This window comes from Pavona decussata, unplaced genomic scaffold (assembly GCF_977016875.1).
Source record: "Pavona decussata unplaced genomic scaffold, jaPavDecu1.1 SCAFFOLD_258, whole genome shotgun sequence".
NCBI lineage: Eukaryota > Metazoa > Cnidaria > Anthozoa > Scleractinia > Agariciidae > Pavona > Pavona decussata.
Window position 1 is genome coordinate 25,001 of NW_028145661.1, and position 16,143 is coordinate 41,143.

Sequence of the window (16,143 nt, forward strand, 5' to 3'; positions counted from 1 at the left end):
TTTAAATCTATGTAGGAGAAAGTTCTATTATGACCTAATTTAGTACAGGCCCCAGTTGTTCAAAGAGCGGATAACTTTATCCACTGGATAAGTCACTATCCAGCGAGCAAATGTACTCCACCTAACACTTTAGGCAAGTTTTCCGCACAATCCCATACTTAAATTTGAGATATGCTTCTACCCTATCCACAAATTATAGGGCTATCAGGAAAATCGTGCACACATTTTATTTGCCGGATAGCGACCTATCCAGTGGATAAAGTTAGCCGCTCTTTGAACAACTGGAGCCAGAATAGAACAGCTACACAAGTGCTGGGGAAGCTGTAATCAGTAGCTGCCACTGTTCCCTATCTGTAAAAATTAGGAACAAAAAATGGGAAAAAAACCTCAACTTAAAATGGTAGGTATATTATTGAACAGCCTTAAAAGAGTTAAAACACTGTACTTGCCTGTGGTAGTTGAGGCCTCATTCCAGCTGCTGTTGTAAATATCTCTCTGTCAGCAAGCAGCAAAGCTTTATCAATAAACGTGTAACCTCTCTGGAACCTCATCCTATCTATAAGACCATAGTATCCTTCCTCTGTTACAGCAGAGCCAGTGAGCCGGTTAAATCTGAACTCCACGTTAGCCCCGGTACTATAGGCCAAAACAGCGATGTGGGTCTTGTCTGGACCGACATTGAAGGCTTTAACCATGTCTTTCAGGAACTGTAGCATCCTTAGCCAGTTCCTCCTACCAATGCTTCCTGATGAATCCACAATAAATGCTACATCTGCCACGCCATTACATACAAATTCTGATGGGAAAAAAACAAAGATCAACTAAACTAGACTAAAATAAATAAATAAATAAATAAATAAAACTATCCTTGACAACAGCTTCTAAATGCATCATAGATTTTAGCAACAGAAAATGATAACTGGAACTTTCTCAGGACATTTTGAATAGCATCCAATATCCTGTAGCCGGCAGTTATAGTTTGAAGTTTATAAGATTTGGGAGGCTGGCGACTCATTCCCAGATTTCAAAACGAAACAGCTAAAAGCAGTGAGTGGATGTTAGTGAAACAAAGAAAGAAAAAACGAAAAGTTGTGTTTATCTACTCAGAAAGAATCACAATGTTTACTTTCACAAGTCTGTTGATCGGCTTTCAGGACAAATCCACTGTTACAGGAACAGAAGAAGCTATCATCGGTGTTAACACAAACTTGTTGGCATCCTCCATTATCAACCAGGCATTCATTGTTATCTGGTGAAACTAAATTAACAACAAAACTGGTGTAAATCATGCTAAAAACTAATTTTGTGGTTGTTATTTCTTCAGACCAAGTACAGAGAAAGAGAGACGGATACAAAACAACAACGTCGAATGACCAAATTAAAAGTTGTAAGAAGAACGTGAACGCACGACAAATCATTTCATATAATCATACGAGAAGCTGTTTCCAGCTTATACTCGGGCCATATTTGACTGTGTGGTGCGTAAAGCCTACATTCTTTTAACAGTGATAACCTCCACCATCGCCAATTCCCCCAAATAGATAGCCTGCGAGCAAGCTCTCTTGGGGGTGGATCCTCTTTCTTCCTCCCGCCTCCCACCCCCAAGAGAGCTTGCTCGCAGGCTACCAAATAAATAGATTCAGAGATATAGTGAGGCAATAAGTAACCACCAGATAGAATCCAAAATTTCTAAAGCTTACTAGCTTAGGACAGGTCATCGGTGACAACACTCGATGCAGTTCCGTATTCTGGCGGACATTGGTTCCGTGAATTGACTACCTTCTATTCTTCTAAGAAACGAAATGAGGCAAAAAATACAAGGTACGAGACAATATATTTCCTTGAACTAACAAATTCTTGAACTAGAATGTGCATGGTCTTACTATGAACACCGCCACGGTTTTCGACACCATTTTGACGAGTAGGCAAACAGGCTTGAAATAACAGTGTTTGTATGGAAATCCGATGTCAAATAATTTTCATAAAACATCGCTGCTGAAAAATTCATGAATTGGAAATTTTAGCACTAGGAAAAGGATTTTAGGAAAAAAATCCGAGGGATGTAGCTGTGCCAGAAAGCGTCCAGTCGTGTTCTGAACTTTCCATACATTTGTCTGTAAAGCGAACCAGCCGTGAACTGCTACTAAAAATAGTTCGTGGGAAAAAAATACAGGAAAATGTATGGAAAGTTCAAAACACGACTGGACGCTTTCTGGCACAGTTACATCCCTCCAATGTTTTTCTTAAAATCCTTTTCCTTATGCCAAAAGTTTCCAATTGATGAATTTTTCAGCAACAATGTTTTATGAAAATTATTTGACATCAGATTTCCATTTCAAGCCTGTTTGAATTGCCTACTCGTCAAAATGGCGTCGAAAACCGTGATAAGGCCTATTTACAGGCTGGCGATAAAACCAGGAACATGGAACATTCCGGAACATCTCGGAACACGAAAAAGATGATAATAACAAATTAAGATACAAAAAAAAAATGAAATAGAATAAAAATAAAGGAAAAATGAAAAAAAAAAAAAAAGCGTTTGTATATTTATATAAAATAAAATTTCATTGTATCCGAAAGAAATTCATATAAGAAGAAGTACGGAGTAGGTGGGATGGTAGGATAAATGGGGTGTTGTAACTGACCACACTGAATGAAGGCGCAATTTGGGTAATGAGGAACTTAAGGAGCCTCCCACTTAAACTTAAATGATTGAAATTAAATGTTGACTTTAAGACGATGGTTGCTGGTTTTCACTAGCAAAGGAGTCGGAGTCAGAGTCGGAGTCGTAATTAGAAGCGTAGAGCTTATGATCTCGTGAAAACAGCGTAACGTAAGCGGAACGTAAGCGACGGAGTCGTAAGCGGAGTCGGAAGAAAATGGGAACGTTCTGATTCTTCTGACTCCGATTCCGTCGCGCTTATGACTCCGCTTACGACTCCGATTTTTGATTTTCACTAGGTCATAAGTGCTCTTACGACTCTGCTTACGACTCCGACTCCGACTCCGTCGCTAGTGAAAACCAGCCTTATTTTCGCAATATATATTATCAGGTAAGGTCTTCATTAGAAGAGATGATTTAAAGTGTTTAACAATCCTTAAAGCATAACATCTCCGAGTCAGCGCTTTTAGTACGTAATACCTTCGTAATGAAAAACGACCCTCATGGTGAATTAAAAAGAAGATATTTAAACTTTCCATGAATGACGCACATAAAAACCACGTCTTCTATAAATTTGTGATTAACAAGGATAAGTCCTGATTAAATTTAAGGCGCTTTTGACCGCGGAAGCCTTTTTAGTGTGAAGTAGTGCTGGTCTGGAATTGGATATAATTTTCACGAGCAAAAGGGAGTTGGAAGGCCTAAAGAAGTCCTACTCACATGTTTGACATATTCATATCGGTCTTTGAACCAATTTAGCTTCTTGTATGTTTGTAGAGGGTTAACATGATCATTTGGAGAATTTGGATCGTATGCAATCGACAAGAAGGTCGTGTATGAAATCGGTTAGGAAAAGTCACATATTTTGGTGTGAAATTAGGCAAGAGTTTCAAGAAGCGCGCTACCCCCAGTGGCAAGATGTAGGTGTAGCCATTATTATAATTTGTCGGTAAAAGACGTCTGTCTGTCTCTGTGTCTTAACCATAAGCGTGACTGTCATTTACGGCTAAAGAAAATACGCTACTTTGGCAGGTTAGGAGCTACAAAACCTCTCTTTATTTTACCCCAAAATTTGTTTTTGAAGCAGGGATTTCGCCCAAAATGAAAGGAGAATATACGATGGAGAAACGCCTGAGGGTGTTCCGTACTCATTCGCGTATTCCAGCCGAGCTGAAAATGATCCATTTCTGGGGCAGTGGACGATAAACAAGTGCTGCAAATGGCGGGAAAGTACTTGCACCTTCATTCAGTGTGGTCAGTTACAACACCTCATTTATCCTACCGTCCCACCAACTCCGTACTTCTTCTTATGTGAATTTCTTTTGGATACAATGTAATTTCATTTTATATAAATATACACACGCTTTTTTTTTTTTTTTTTTTCATTTTTCCTTTTTTTTTTTTTTTTTGGATCTTAATTTTTATTATTATCTTTTTCGTGTTCCGGGATGTTCCGGGATGTTCCGGAATGTTCCATGTTCCGGTTTTATCGACATTTTTCTTTACATTACAGCGGCAGTCGATGAAACCGGGAACATGGAACATTCCGGAACAACCCGGAACACGAAAAAAAAAAATTGATAAATTTAAAGGAAAAATGAAAAAGAAAGTGTGTATATTTATATAAAATGAAATTACATTGTATCCGAAAAAAATTTATGTAAGAAGAAGTATGGAGTAGGTGGGACGGTAGTATAAATGGGGTAGATGGGGTATGTACTTCAATGGTATATACTGATATGAGGTCGTCGAAACGTCATGCTGTTTTACTATCGTTAATTTTCTTGTTGAGATATATGAAGTACCCACAATAAATGGAGTGTTGTAACTGACCACACTGAATGAAGGCGCAAGTACTTTCCCGCCATTTGAAGCACGTGCTTATCGTCCGCTATGCCAGAAATGGATTAGTTCCGGCTCGGCTGACCAAAAAATCAATTTCCTGATGTTCGGAGTGGAACTAAAAGTCGTTCGCGCAGTCTTTTTACCAAAACCCTCTCGGGCTTCCCGCGTCTTCGCCTAGGGCCTCACGTTCTGTATTTGTACTCCTTTGTTGGTCGTTCGGGAGCTTGGACCCGTTTCTCGAACGAAAGCCACGAAAACTTCTCTGCGTTCTCTTAATTACAAACAGACCTAACAGGAAACTTTGTTTATATGAAAAATAGTTATAAGCTTAGAGAACAGTTTTGTAAAAACAAACAATCTGCAAACCGCACAACGAAAATGCTGCAAGTATACGCAGGATCTGTGAAAGATCTAATCAGCCAAAATTCAGGGCCGTAGAAAGGCTAAAACAACTAAGGGGGCTTAGCAAGATGGTGAAGCAAAACTACCCCTCCCCCCCCCCCCCCCACACCGTCAATTAAAAAGCAGACTGATTTGGGAGTTAAAGATGCAACGAGAACATCAAAAAACCCGGTAGATTTAGTAAGTAAAACAATAACTTTTTTCCTGGATCACACTCTTAGGTACATGTTTTTGCCTTTTCTTTAACGTGGACTACTACGTGAGGTTTCCTAATTTCACGTTTGAAGGAGGACGTAGACAAACGACGACAAATTTTTCTTTCTCTTTTTAAATTTGGAATCGGGCAGTAAGAATCCGACTGCAGGATAATTTTTTTTCTCTGGTCTTGAGGACACATTTGTGCGGCTTTTTTGTGTGACAACGAGGGAACACTAAACTGTTATAAACTAAGGACATTTGTATTGCTTAAAAGGAGCGGATGTCTTAGAAAGCAAGTAGTTTATTTCGATAGCTTTCACCGCTTCAGATTGGTTGATTTCAGTCCATTTTGATTCTTATTTCCGATTCACAAGATAGGAGTGCCTGTTAGGGAAGGAAACTGACAGGTAGTAAACAGACTATTAAGGCGGGGGTACACCTGAAAGCCGTGTTCACGCCGCTTAAAATCAGTCAAATGGAAATATCTTGTTCGCGTTTCAAGCAATACAAAAACCCTATGCTCATTTCACAAATCAATGTTTTGGGGTGTTTTGTAAATTTTTGGGTGATTTTTAGGTATATTTGGGAGGAGATAACTTTTCTCAAAAGAGTAGTAAAATTAAGAGAAATAAGAAATATTGAAGATTTAGTGAAGTTTTAAAATTAGAATTTGTAGTTAATAATTAATAGACGGATACCAAGTTAGTCCACTAGAAACCCGGGGTGCTCTTGGAAGAATAAAAGGTAGTCAATTCACGGAACCAATGTCCGCCAGAATACGGAACTGCATCGAGTGTTGTCACCGATGACCTGTCCTAAGGTAGTAAGCTTTAGAGACTTAACTTTTTTATATTGGCTTTAATCCTTATTCGACCCCGACCCCGACCCCGACCCCGACCCCGACCCCGACCCCGACCCCGACCCCGACCCCGACCCCGACCCCGACCCCGACCCCGACCCCGACCCCGACCCCGACGCTTCTGACATGCTACTAATTCCTCTCGAACTCTTCAAATCTAATCGTGACAGTGTACGCAAAGCTCGAGAGGCATACCTCATCGACAGAGGTCAAACTATTGAACCCTTAGGTCTTAATACGGTGAGGGTAAAAGATGGAATCAGTTTGCGGAATGGAATGTGGAATGACGTGCGGAATGGCATAATTATGCAAAATACGAGTTGCGGAATGACATAATTATGCGAGATACGATTTATGCATAATGACTCACAGAAATACATTAAACTGAAAAAGCGCGCCTTTTTTTGGGCACCAATTTGCAAATACAGCCTTTTTGTAACCATTTCAACCGAAGAAATTATGCAGCACAAAAACCCAAACAATGGTATCTTCGAATTCTAACTTTTTTCCTTCGATTCTCATCGCATAGCCGTTGATGCAACATAGCAGCTCGTGGACTTTTATCGTTCGCGAGTGAACACAAGATTTGTAATACAGAGGCTTGTTTATTTACGTAACCTGGTTTCCCTTCCACACGAGTCGTCCGCCATTACGGGAGATGTGTACAACTCAATCGAAGGCTGGTTAAACTTGACATGTTTCAAGCTTTCACAGCGCCTTGCAGGAAAAAGACGTGAGTAAAGAACCGCCTCTGTTTATTTTTGAAACGATTTATGTCACATGTCGAGGATTTATCTGGTTATGACGAATGTGTTGTGGTTCGGTCATACTCATTTCCGTTGTTTTACGTTTTATATTAATCAATTTATCATACACAGCCAAACACACACACCACACGCGCAAAAAATAAATAAATAAATAAATGAAAACGAAAATAAAAATTTAACCGCAATCTATACCGCAGAACTCTTTCCCCGTATTTTGATATTTTGACGTGTAGATTTCGGTTTTTTATTTTCGAAGGAAGGATTTTGATGTAACAAATTTTCAACTCCAACATTTTATAAGAAACTATATCTAAGCAATTCAATTATTTATCCATGTACAACTGTCACACTAACCCACTTCCAAAAACGACGATCGCGAGCGTGAAAACAGAGTGTGTGCCAAATGTATAGATAATTATGCATGGGGCTGTGCAGATATCTTGACGCAACTCGTACTAAAAATACTGTAAGAGACTAATGTCACTTGAAGACTACTTTCTTTTCTTTCTTTTTTTTTTTTTTTCATTTTAAAGAATCGACATAAGCTTGTATTGTACTGGTTATCCCATACCATAAAATCTCGGTTTTAGAGAGGAAACATGAAATTCAGTCCACTTTGGAGAAGAGAGGGGTAGGGGGAGGGGAACTGCAATAACTGTTGCAACGTGTTGAAATAACACCCATGCCCATTTTTAACCATGAATAGTGCATGTCCCTCTGACTTATCAGTGATGGAATCACCTTCAGCGTGTATACTTTACAGTTAGAAGAACTTGCAAATAAATCATACTGATAACATCCCAAAATATTCCTAAGATGGAGAAAGCTTCTTCACCTCTATAACAACTATCATCCATCACAATGGCTGAACAATCCAGTCACATTGTATTTTATTTTCAAAGTATAAAACATGTTACCCCAAACATTGTTTATTCTGATCTTTGTAGTGGGTATCTAAGTAGGTGTTTCAACATTATGCTAGCTTATAGTGGGGCAAAGCCTTAAAGAATATGTTAGTATTATATACTGGTTTTTCGGCTTTTTTTTCTTCTTCTTCTTTTACTGACCATTTTGTCTGATACTTGAACTGTCTCAGACAAATAAAAACTAAAATTGATCAGTTTTTAGAATTTGCTTTTAAATTTTGGCCTAATTAAATGATAATGCATCTTTGTTGTATACTGGCAAGGTTCCACTTTAAATCATTTTTTTTTTTTGACATTTTACAAACTGTAAGCAAGAACATTACAACATCACTTTGAAAACGATAAGTTTGTTGAGTTGTTTTCAAATTACATTACATAACTAATTATGTAATGAACAACTCATTTTTTGGCGTGAAAACAGCCTTGTTTATATTATGCTTAAGTATCTTCAAACTTAATGTTAAATGAAGATACTGTTTGTAGAGTTTTCATATTACAAGTGTTATATATGTGGACATGGAAACTGCTATGACAACTAGAATCACCAGCTAAAGTTATGGTGGATATAGTTTTGGTTGTCATAAGAGAGGATCAAGTATATGTGTGGGCTTAATCCTCTAATGGTCAAACATGACTTATTGGAATGATGACGATTCCCCTTGGTTTATTTTTAGGTCAGTCATCAAGAATCATAAAAATTAATTTTTAAAAAATTATGTGTACGTAAACAAAAAACAAAAAAACTCTGGTTGTATGGTTGACCTAAAAAAAAGTCATAAATAGTGAACAGCTGGGTATGTATTGGAACATGTATGGAGAATTCATACTTTTGATCCTCTCTTGCTTGTTGTTGTTGTTGCCAAACGTTAACTCCATGTGAACAGTTAGTTATTATTGCTCTACACCCCAAGGGGAAATGGGAGGTCAATTTTAGGGCGATGTAAAAATGCTTGTCCCTGACAGGGGTTGAAAATGTGCAGTTTTGTACCATTGCGGTGGAAATCTGAATCTCTGCTTTCAAAACCTCAAAGGAAAGCTTTTTTGTTCTGTGCAATGGGGAAACTGCTTGATTATTTCAATATTTTGTTTTGGTAACCCTTAAGGAAACTACATTAGGGCCACACCTATGCCAAGAGAGTCTGCTACAATTTAGAACATTCTGTTCAACATTTTTGACAGCATGTCCCTTCAGTTTTATGTAAGAGTCCCCCCTTCCCCTGGGGTGTAAGTGTGGTTACATTACATGTTTGTAGAGCTACTTGAGTTACTGTTGTTGAGCTACTGAGCAATCCAACCATTTATGGGTTTACCTCTGCGAGACCTGTGATACTCACCAATCAGATAAAACAAGGAAAACCAAAAAAGTCAACAATAGGTTGAGTCTAGGAAAACTTAACAGGCTCTTGTAATGAGGCACAGACCATAATACCGTAAAATTCCGGTTACGGGTGGGGATACGTAAAAAGGAAATGTCACCGGCTTTTTTAGGGGCAAGGGGGGAAGGGGTGTTACGTGTTTATATAAAGATCAAAGATGGGCCTATAAGTGGAAGAGTGGTAGGGGTTTATCACGGAATAAAATTTTCGTTTGCAAATAGATGGCCCAAAAATCGAGGCGATTTATTAGCAGGGGAGGGGGACTTAAAACCGGGATTTCATGGTATGGGATAACCAGTACAATACAAGCTTATATCGATTCTTTAAAATAAAATAAAAAAAAAGAAAAAGAAAAGAAAGTAGATAAGAATTACGGTATGGTATTAATTACCGAGGCTTCAAGTGACATTAGCCTCTTACAGTATTTTTAGTACGAGTTGCGTCAAGATATCTGCCCAGCCCCATGCATAATTATCTATACATTTGGCACACACTCTGTTTTCACGCTCGTCGTTTTTGGAAGTGGGTTTGTGTGACAGTTGTACATGGATAAATAATGTATGGGGCTGTGCGGAAATCTTTCCCGAATTGCTTAGGTATAGTTTCTTATAAAATGTTGGAGTTGAAAATTTGTTACATCAAGATCCTTCCTTCGAAAATAAAAAACCGAAATCTACACGTCAAAATACGGGGAAAGAGTTCTGCGGTATAGATTGCGGTTAAATTTTTATTTTCGTTTTCATTTATTTATTTATTTATTTATTTATTTTTTGCGTGTGTGTGTGTTTGGCTGTGTATGATAAATTGATTAATATAAAACGTAAAACAACGGAAATGAGTATGACCGAATCACAACACATTCGTCATAACCAGATAAATCCTCGACAAGTGACATAAATCGTTTCAAAAATAAACAGAGGCGGTTCTTTACTCACGTCTTTTTTCCTGCAAGGCGCTGTGAAAGCTTGAAACATGTCAAGTTTAACCAGCCTTCGATTGAGTTGTACACATCTCCCGTAATGGCGGACGACTCGTGTGGAATGGAAACCAGGTTACGTAAATAAACAAGCCTCTTTAATGCAAATGAATTACAAATCTTGTGTTCACTCGCGAACGATAAAAGTCCACGAGCTGCTATGTTGCATCAACGGCTATGCGATGAGAATCGAAGGAAAAAAGTTAGAATTCGAAGATACCATTGTTTGGGTTTTTGTGCTGCATAATTTCTTCGGTTGAAATGGTTACAAAAAGGCTGTATTTGCAAATTGGTGCCCAAAAAAAGGCGCGCCTTTTCAGTTTAATGTATTTCTGTGAGTCATTATGCATAAATCGTATCTCGCATAATTATGTCATTCCGCAACTCGTATTTTGCATAATTATGCCATTCCGCACGTCATTCCACATTCCATTCCGCAAACTCATTCCGCCTTTTACCCTCACCGGTCTTAATAGGAGAGATGAGACATGAACATTTTTCCCGTCTTTCATCTTCCTAAGTTATGTAATTAACTCATTGTTACGTATTTTGTTTTCGTCTACCACGTTGTAACGTTAGCTTATACCTATTTACCAGTTGTATTTTCAAATTTCAAATTGTAACGTTTTTGTTTATGTAACTTTAGCCTTTTTTCAGGTATCTATTGTATCTGTTTAAAATTGTAACGTATCTTGCCACAGGGTCAGTCTCAAACATACCCTGAAGAAGAAAGGCCGTGCCTTTCGAAATATTGAAAAATATACTTCCCTGACCGTGAAATCAGCCTTGCTCTTTTTTTAGATTATTTGCTTTACAATTTTTTTGCTGATTAGATCCTTCACTACAGGATCCGGTACTTTTATTTTGTCACGGTGGTCCTTGCAAACACAGTTTATCACTGGTTTTTACTGACAAAAAAATGCCTGGACTATTATCCATTCTAACACAGACAACCTCTTTAATGCCTAATTTTTTTTCCACCTCACTGTTGGAAACGCTTTTGAATTTTTCTTTAGAGGCGATGCTGAGATTTCCAGATTTAGACACGCTCTCCCTTCTTAAAGCAAACATTGACTTTTTAAGCTAACTTATGGGCCAACTAGGAGTCAAACGACAAAAAAATTATTTGGCTTTGGCATGTGCGTTTCCATATTTTGCTTCTTATCGTGTTCTATTTATTGCGACATTGTGATTGCAGTTTGCCAGATGTAAATATAGGTCTTCTTTGAGTTCTTTTAATATAACATTGAGGAGTCATTAGAATATAAAATACTACCCCAGGACTTTATCTTTGCAAAATGTACTTACGCCCAAGAGACGGAGTGGCAAAAACTACAACCAGCAGGAATCCTGCAAGATGCATCTCAACCTAAAAACCAATAAATAAACAAAAGACGTTAGCTGTGAACTATGTAATTGGCGTCTCCTTCTTGTGAGCTGTTTGTTGTTTTTATAAGCCGCTATCGCGGTTGCAAAAGATGCTTAGAATTTTAATTGCAGTAACATTGAAATGCCTCTTATGTGCTATGCCTGGTAGGTTTAAGTTAAACCAGTTCTGTAGAGTAATTACAGTAGTTGATTGTTGTCCCTCCTGTAGGTAATTCATTTAGCAGAATGATCTTGTGGTTTATTTGGATTCGAGTTCGAGGTAGAGTTGGACTTCGAGTTAGACTTCGAGCTGGACTTCGAGTTGGACTTCGAGTTGGACTTCGAGTTGAAGTTCGAGTTGGAATCGGACTATTTCGTTATTTTTTTTTTTTACTACTATAAAAATACAAAAAGCAAAATACTTCGTTAGAGTTGGACTTCGAGTTAGACTTCGAGTTGGACTTCGAGTTAATGGGACTTCGAGTTGGACTTCGAGTTGAAGTCCGAGTTGGAATCGGACTATTTCGTTATTTTTTTTTTTTTACTACTATAAAAATACAAAAAGCAAAATACTTCGTTAGAGTTGGACTTCGAGTTAGACTTCGAGTTGGACTTCGAGTTAATGGGACTTCGAGTTGGACTTCGAGTTGAAGTTCGAGTTGGAATCGGACTATTTCGTTATTATTATTTTTTTTTTTACTACTATAAAAATACAAAAAGCAAAATACTTCGCTATTTTCGAGAGCGCGCTCTCGAAGGGCTCCCAATGAAATCGCCCCCCCCCCCCCCCTAACTTCCCCCTTTCTTCCCCAAACGAAGGATGGCATGTATACGATTTTTTTTTCCGCCAAATGTAGATACTAAGCATGGTCTATACGAAAAAAAAATGGTGTACAACAAAAGAAAACAGTTTCGATGTGTTCAATTTAAAAATACCGACGAATTTTCAATAAAAATATCCCTACCTGAACTCCCTTGTCTGTTGTCCTTTCTCCTCTGTGGTTTTTGGAACGATTGAGCGCGATTTCAGTAAGTTTTAGTTCCATTGATTTTCTCTCTTGTATGGCGATACAATGTAAGTGTTGTCTTCATTTCGTAATCGATCTAAACAGTCTTTTGGGAGATACTGAATAAACAAATAACGTTTTGTCGTTGGATTTATCTGTCCGTAGCTTTATATGCTTAGACGGTGGAGTGGCTTAGTATTAAACTTAAGTAGGTCAGATTTTTAGTTACCCCAAAGATATAGCCTGGCGGTTAGTTGGCTTTTCCGTGCATTTTAATATAATTTTGAATTTTCAGCGTGGTTCTCATCCGTACACTTTCAATAGCTCCAACCAGTTCGAAACTTAGCATGTGCGAGTGACACATTCATTTCGTGGGGCTATACATAGAGAAGCTCGGCGGTTCGCCAGTCAAATAGACTGACAAGTTTTATTCAAGCGGCTCAGCGGCCATCCTCGGATCAGTCGGGGGCGGGCGAAAACTTTCTTCGTGCTATTTCGCCCGCCCCCGGCTGACTGCCCGGATGCTCAGGGGCTCGCCAGTCAAAGGTTGTTGATACAACTAAGAACGTGATTGAACAAAGCGTCTGATTTATATTACGCGCCTGTTGAAATAATACAAGCGCGGGTGTTCCCCTGTAAGAAAGTGATCGTCGCACCGAAGGAAGAAAGAGACGCAAGCGATTTTTACGGATGATTTTTACCGACTGTTAACGAAAATCGGTGAAAATCGATAAATTGATTTCGTGTATCATATCGATATTATTGATTTTTCATGGAGTCCAACTCGAAGTCTAACTCGAACCGGAACTCGGATCCAAACTCGATGAATCCTTACTCCAATTGTGTTTGGCGATGTAGCTGTTGATATCACTGTTTCTATTCGCTTGTTTGTGTTTATAATTGAATTCGATGTAAATCAAAGGCTCCAGTGAGCCAACTCGTGAATAGTGACAAGATACAAAACATTATTCGCATTGTGTTTGGTTGGTCCAGGACTCGAAATATAAGCCATAAAGGCTAAGGGGTCTCCCGGGGGGGGGGGAGGTTACTTCCTTATAAGAGGCTAATGGGGATGTGCCGCTGGATGGGGTCGCATTTTCACGACTGGATTGACTAGAATGGGGTCGCATTTTCAATAGAGTTACTAGAATGGGGTCGCACATTATCGGATTTTTGGGGTGAGAAAATTCTATTAAGTAGGGATTCAAAATGGTCTCGGTTAAAAAGTTCAGAAAGTTGTTGTTTATTAAATGTAACAATCACCTCGCATTACATTACGTTCTTGAAGTAATATATCAAACACGAGAAAGCGTGTTTCATCAGATATCCAAACACTGAGAAGTAGGTTTGAAAAAACGAGGCGCAGCCGAGTTTTTTTAAACTACTTCGAGGTGTTTGGATATCTAATGAAACACACTTTCGAGTGTTTGATATGGCTTCTCAAATGATCAATAATTCTTGGAGAAATTCAAGGCTAAAGTTGACAAAATGTTATGGTAATTAGGATCACATATCCTAACCACGGTCACGGTAGTGATTTGCTTTGTCTTGGCTTGATGAATTATTAATGAGTTTGAGAAAGTAGATGCTTAAATAGAAAGTGACTTAGTTGGGATCGCGAAAATTACATTTTCCTAAAAAGTGACTAAGATGGGGTCTATAACTGGCCACAAAATAGCCTATAATGGGGCAGGGGCTCTGAGAGGCCAGCGGCACATACCCAGTAAAACTTAACCCAAGTACCCACCCCCCCCCCCCCCGGGGGGGTCTCACGGGCATTTTATTTCGCATCCTACGCCGCTTAGATTTTTAGCCTTTCCCCTCAGCAAGATTGAGCTCCTTAAATGGAGCCTTTGGAGTGGTTGGCTTTTAAAGGCGAAAAAGAAAAAAAGAGAAACATTTTTCTCCGTTATCTCGGGAATCGAATCCGGGACCCTTTGCTTCCAAGACAGCTCACCACGCCACTTAAGGACAACGTGTCCACGACTCCTGAAGGAGAGATTAATTTCTGTATTGTGTTGAGGTTGTCGAACTGTCTAGCACCCGTGGCGCTACGATTTTAACGGTCAAATTACTTCGGAACGCCAAAAACGATTACGCGAATGAGCAGGAAACACCGTCAGACCTTTCTCCATCGTATTTTCTCCTTCCATTTTGAACGAAATCCCTGTTGACTTGGACGACAATCTCGTCAATCTCGGCCTTAAACGGCTTTCAACGCGCCTTTTTTCTCAGTCACCAAAATAAAACCGTACGAAGACTATATACATAGGTCGAATGTTGTTTAGGCTATTTCTTTTAATTTCAAACTAAAAGACGTGAATTTTTCAATTGAATGAGGAGAAAACCCCGGGAGAGAACCTAAAGCGAGCCGTGAGAGTACGCCACATTTGAAAGTTTACGACAGATCGACCGAACGATAACTCGTTCATTGCGCATGCGACAATTCACGAGTTAAAAAAGGAAGAAGCCACACAAGAGCTGAAGACATTAAACATCCATAAATCAAATGGGCTTGACGGTCTACATCTCTGATTATAAGAATTCTGGAAGCGCGCAGTAGTCTGCCAGTGATGGGATTGTTCATACCGAAATATAACTTTTTCCAACTTAGTTTTTGCCGTTCGTTGCTGAAATATCTTGGCACATGAACATAGACAGATTATCTTTCTTCCTCTAAATAGTCACTTCCTTGCACAAAAAAGGTCTACTCAACGATGCATGCAACTATAGACCAATTTCTCTAACTTGCATTCTAGATAATCATCCGTTTACTCATGTGCAGGACATGCAATCTAAGCCCATACCAACGCGGTTTTGTCCATAATAAGTCGTGCCTCTCAAACCTGTTGTAAATAGTCCCGTGAGATGAATACAATTTTAGAAAATGGGGATGAAGTGGCTCTCGTATACCTGGATTTTCAGAAGGCGTTTACAAAGTCAGTTCCACACGAGCGACTCCTGTTGAAATTTCAGTGGAGCATATGGCATAACCGGCCAACAGCATGATTCAGAATTTTATTACTGGCAGAACAATGGCTGTTCGAGTAGGTGATGAAATATCTACATAGGAACCCATATTATCTGATGTCCCATTAGGCTCTAATTTTGGGCCCCTACTTTTCCTTTTGTTCATTCAACGAACACAAGCACGCTATTTGCTGACGACTCAAAACTAAGAGGGAATGCAAGATTACCAAAAACTATCCAATGAGCATTACACTGCTTTTCCCGCAGACGAAGATAAACCGACGAATCAAAGTGTAATGGCTTACATATTGGAAAAGACAACCCCAGGTGTAACTTTACGATGGGTAATACACCCCTAGAAGTGATTGAAAAGGAAGCAGATCTGGGAGTGGTTGTCTCAGGTGGTAATAATATATGTTGGGAAGATCACAGTTATAAGAGGAATGATTGGGAAAGCAAACCTAAGGGACTGTGCAATAATACACCCCAACCGCGAGAAATGGAAACTGAGAGTACTATAATGGACATTGAGGACTGCCAAAGATAATTTACTAGAATGCTTGATGGCGCGCAATTATTGGGCTAACTCCCCTATTATCAAAGGCTACAGCGTCTCAGGTTTACAATCTTTATACTGGAACGCAGAATTTGTGGTGATTTTAATCGACACTTTCAAAATCGTCAACAACTTTTTGAGTAACGGCCACAACATGTTCACGAAGAACTCTTAATCTTAAAGTCATCTCGCATCAAATAACCTTTACGATCTGCACATGATTTTTATAAT

The 16,143-nt window shown here is 39.0% G+C and overlaps 1 protein-coding gene across 1 annotated transcript in view; it reads right to left on the reverse strand.

Annotated features, from left to right (window-relative positions):
* Positions 1-16,143, reverse strand: part of LOC146456286 (matrilin-1-like) — a 41,468-nt gene that overhangs the window by 22,479 nt on the left and 2,846 nt on the right. Inside the window, exons 3-5 of the mRNA XM_085093278.1 lie at positions 11,320-11,380; positions 1,127-1,258; positions 450-796 (exon numbers count right to left, since the gene is read on the reverse strand). Of these exons, the coding sequence (XP_084949404.1) occupies positions 450-796; positions 1,127-1,258; positions 11,320-11,374 (534 nt within the window). The 5' untranslated portion in view covers positions 11,375-11,380. The remainder of the gene's footprint in view (positions 1-449; positions 797-1,126; positions 1,259-11,319; positions 11,381-16,143) is intronic.